The 3,012-nt window shown below is 42.9% G+C and overlaps 1 protein-coding gene across 1 annotated transcript; it reads left to right on the top strand.

The window, feature by feature from the left end:
* Positions 1-450: 450 nt before the first annotated feature.
* On the top strand, positions 451-1,998 carry LOC122158464. Its single transcript, XM_042815146.1, is given in 1 exon segment — positions 451-1,998. A coding segment is annotated over 1 exon segment (1,548 nt).
* The last annotated feature ends 1,014 nt before the right edge of the window (positions 1,999-3,012 follow it).

Genomic DNA, 3,012 nt, shown 5'->3' with positions numbered 1-3,012 from the left:
AGGACATCTTCCTCGGAATTTCACATACATTGTTTCAAAAGTTTCTCACTATGGCCTAATATGCAATGGAAATTTTCCAAATTGTGGAAAGAGAAGTGGATAAAAGATATTCAGAGATCTCAGTACTGAAGCTTGTGAGAATCCTTCTTTGGTTTTTTTTTGGCTCAAAGTGTATACCTCTCGGGACGTATGAATTAATTTTGATTAAGTGTGTGCCTCCTCGAGAAGACCTCTCTGCATTTTGTGATTTAAGTATCTTGTAACTTAAGTGTGAAATTTGGACCTTTTTGTGTGCTCCCCTCAGAGAAAGGGAAGAGTACTTTGAGCATTAGCATTTGCATTTGTTTAGGTGTGGTGTATCTCCCTGGGAGGAGCGGTGAGGAGTAACTGAGCTTTTGAATACGTGTACCTCCTCCCCCCTTAGTGTTGGTCTTTCATTGTATTGAAAAAATGAGCGACAGCATTGCCATCATGAAAAGTGAAGATGTATTATTTGATCTTTTAGAAAAACATGGTGCTCGACCCTCTTTATCAGGTATGGATTGGGCACGACAGAACTGGTATAACTTGCAGAGTGTTTCGGACCGTATTAGTATCCTGCAAAAGAATGCTCGTACTCGAGCTGGAAAAGGAAAGTCCTTTATTTGTGCCGTACTCGGGGCTACTTTAAAAGCAGCCGTGGAGTTCCGAGATGAAAAGCATTCGGCAGAAACCCAAACTATACAAGCACTGCAGGAATCGGTTAAAGTAACACAAGAATCGGTGAAAACTCTGCAGAATCAAATAGTGAACCTCGAGGAACAATTAGAAAGAGAGAAACGTAATTCAGCTTTGTTGCAAATGGCTTTTAAGGAACTGCTAACGTGTAAGCATGCCAGCCATACCGTCACCCATAGTTTGCCTCGAGAAAAAACTTTTCCTCAGGTGGAACTACCAGGAATGAAGGAAAGGCTAGATAAATTAGAAACTCCAATAGCTCCATTGCGTCCTTTGATAAAAACTGAATACACATTCGATAACAGTGAGGATCTAGATCCTCAAATGAATGTTAAAGAAATTCCCTTCTCAGCCACTGAACTAGCGAAATTGAAGAAAGATTTCAGCCACACTCCAAGGGAATCAGAAACAGAATATGTATGGAGGGTGAGTCTCACTGGTGGCGACCAGATTCTGTTAACAGAAAAGGAAGCAGAGGATTATTGGGGACCAGGAGTATTTTTAACTACTGGCAACAGTCGTGCTCCCTGGTCATAAACGCAAAGGGCTGCCTATTGGGCAGGTGGTCTCAACCCTTTAGAAAGAGGAGACCCTCTTGCCATTACTGGAACAACTGATCAGTTAGTAGAGAGTGTTCAAAAGGCTGCTTGTCTCCAAATGATGTATGATAGAAAGCTGCAGCCACACCATGAATCACCTATGATGATGCCTGTTGATCCTGAGAGAATGACTGCTTTAATTAGAGGACTTCCAGAGTCGTTAAAACCTATAGGGATACAACTGCAAGGAAAAATAGAGGCTATGTCTCAGGGAGAGAGAACCCGGCCAGTGTTAAAAGGAACTGTAACCCCCAACCATCTGCAGTCAGGAAACAAAGCATGGACGTGGGGAGAGGTTGCCCAAGAGTTAATTAACTATGGAAGGAAATATGGGCCAGTGGTTTCTTCCTCCATTAAATTTGAGCCAAGGGAAGTACGACTTGCAGCAGTCAGCCTTGCCCCCAGGCCTCCTAGCCCAAAGCTCAGCGGGACTGGAAGGGTCTCACTGTCAGTAAAAACAGGTAGGCGAAATATTGATCATAAACGTAATTGTCTCTGGATACTAGGCTGGCGAAAGGGTGTTCCACGAGATTTGATGAATGGATTACCCACTGTCAGGTTAGAGAAATTAGTTAACTGGTGGCCTGAACAAAAGCTCCAGAATCTCGAGGAGAGCAAAACCCCAGGTCATAGGGTCTCTCCCAGGGAACCTGAACGGCTATCCAAGCCATTAGAAAACTGATGTCGTCGCCCCTCCCAAGTGAGCGGGGTGGGGGCGGTGAAGGGTGGATGCATTAGAAAGCTCACAACAAAGGGAAACAAGATCCTCGATTTAACACCTTCTGTCCAAAGGCCCCACCACTCTTGTCCCTGTGAGTCACGATCCAGTGGCTGATAAGCCAGGGAAACACTCTTACCTCCCTGGCCAGATTGTGTCGATTGACTTAGCTAACCTGAGGCCAGTTTCCCTAACCTTAACGGGATCCCTTAACAAATATCTTTGGAAGGCTAAAGACACCCCGAAAAAGGAATATGAAATCAACACTTGCTGGATTGTTCCCTCATTATTTTTTTTTTTTTTTTTAACCATATTAACAAAGCCCAAAAAAGGCAAGTCGGTGTCTTGTTTTTATTTCACAGAAGATCCCCGTGGGACCTTGACAGAACACAAAAAGGCTAATAGCTGATTTTAACTATTTGTGTTTTGTGACAGAAATACTGAAGATTTGATCATGCTAGAACACTGAATGTACCTCTTGATTACATTTTTTGGTTGCAATAGTGTTATGTTTTGTGTTGTTATGGGTATGGGTTATGATTGGTATCAGTCCTTGGATCTGTTAAACTTCACAGCTGAGTTCAGGGCTTTTTACAGGTCATCCTGGCTTACTGGTACTCCCTGCACAGTGATACCATTTCTTTTGACCCCTTCTTTCACCCCTTTTTTACCAAACTGATTATGATTTGCATGTAACTCCTCCACAGTGTTTCCAAATTCCTAACAAACTGGGAAATTAATCAAGGGACCCATCTAATATCTGTTAGATGTGGTCACAAAAGAAATCTATCAGAAAGCCTTTTGCACTGACGCTTTTCAGTGTCACACCATTCTGGGAGTTCCATCCAAAACATGGTTGTTGGAAAGCGTCTAAGTTTTTAAGAGATGTGTGTGTTTCTGGGATTACCCCTCTTTGATGGTTTGTACTGTGGGGGTATCCTGCATACACTGTCCTGTGAAAAGTTCTGTGGACTGTAA

The sequence above is a fragment of the Centrocercus urophasianus genome, unplaced genomic scaffold (genome assembly GCF_019232065.1).
Source record: "Centrocercus urophasianus isolate 14NV4802_14NV808 unplaced genomic scaffold, USGS_Curo_1.0 seq_141, whole genome shotgun sequence".
NCBI classification, from domain to species: Eukaryota; Metazoa; Chordata; class Aves; order Galliformes; family Phasianidae; genus Centrocercus; species Centrocercus urophasianus.
Note: the sequence above shows the minus strand (reverse complement) of the source record. Positions and strands in the feature narration are given on the sequence as shown.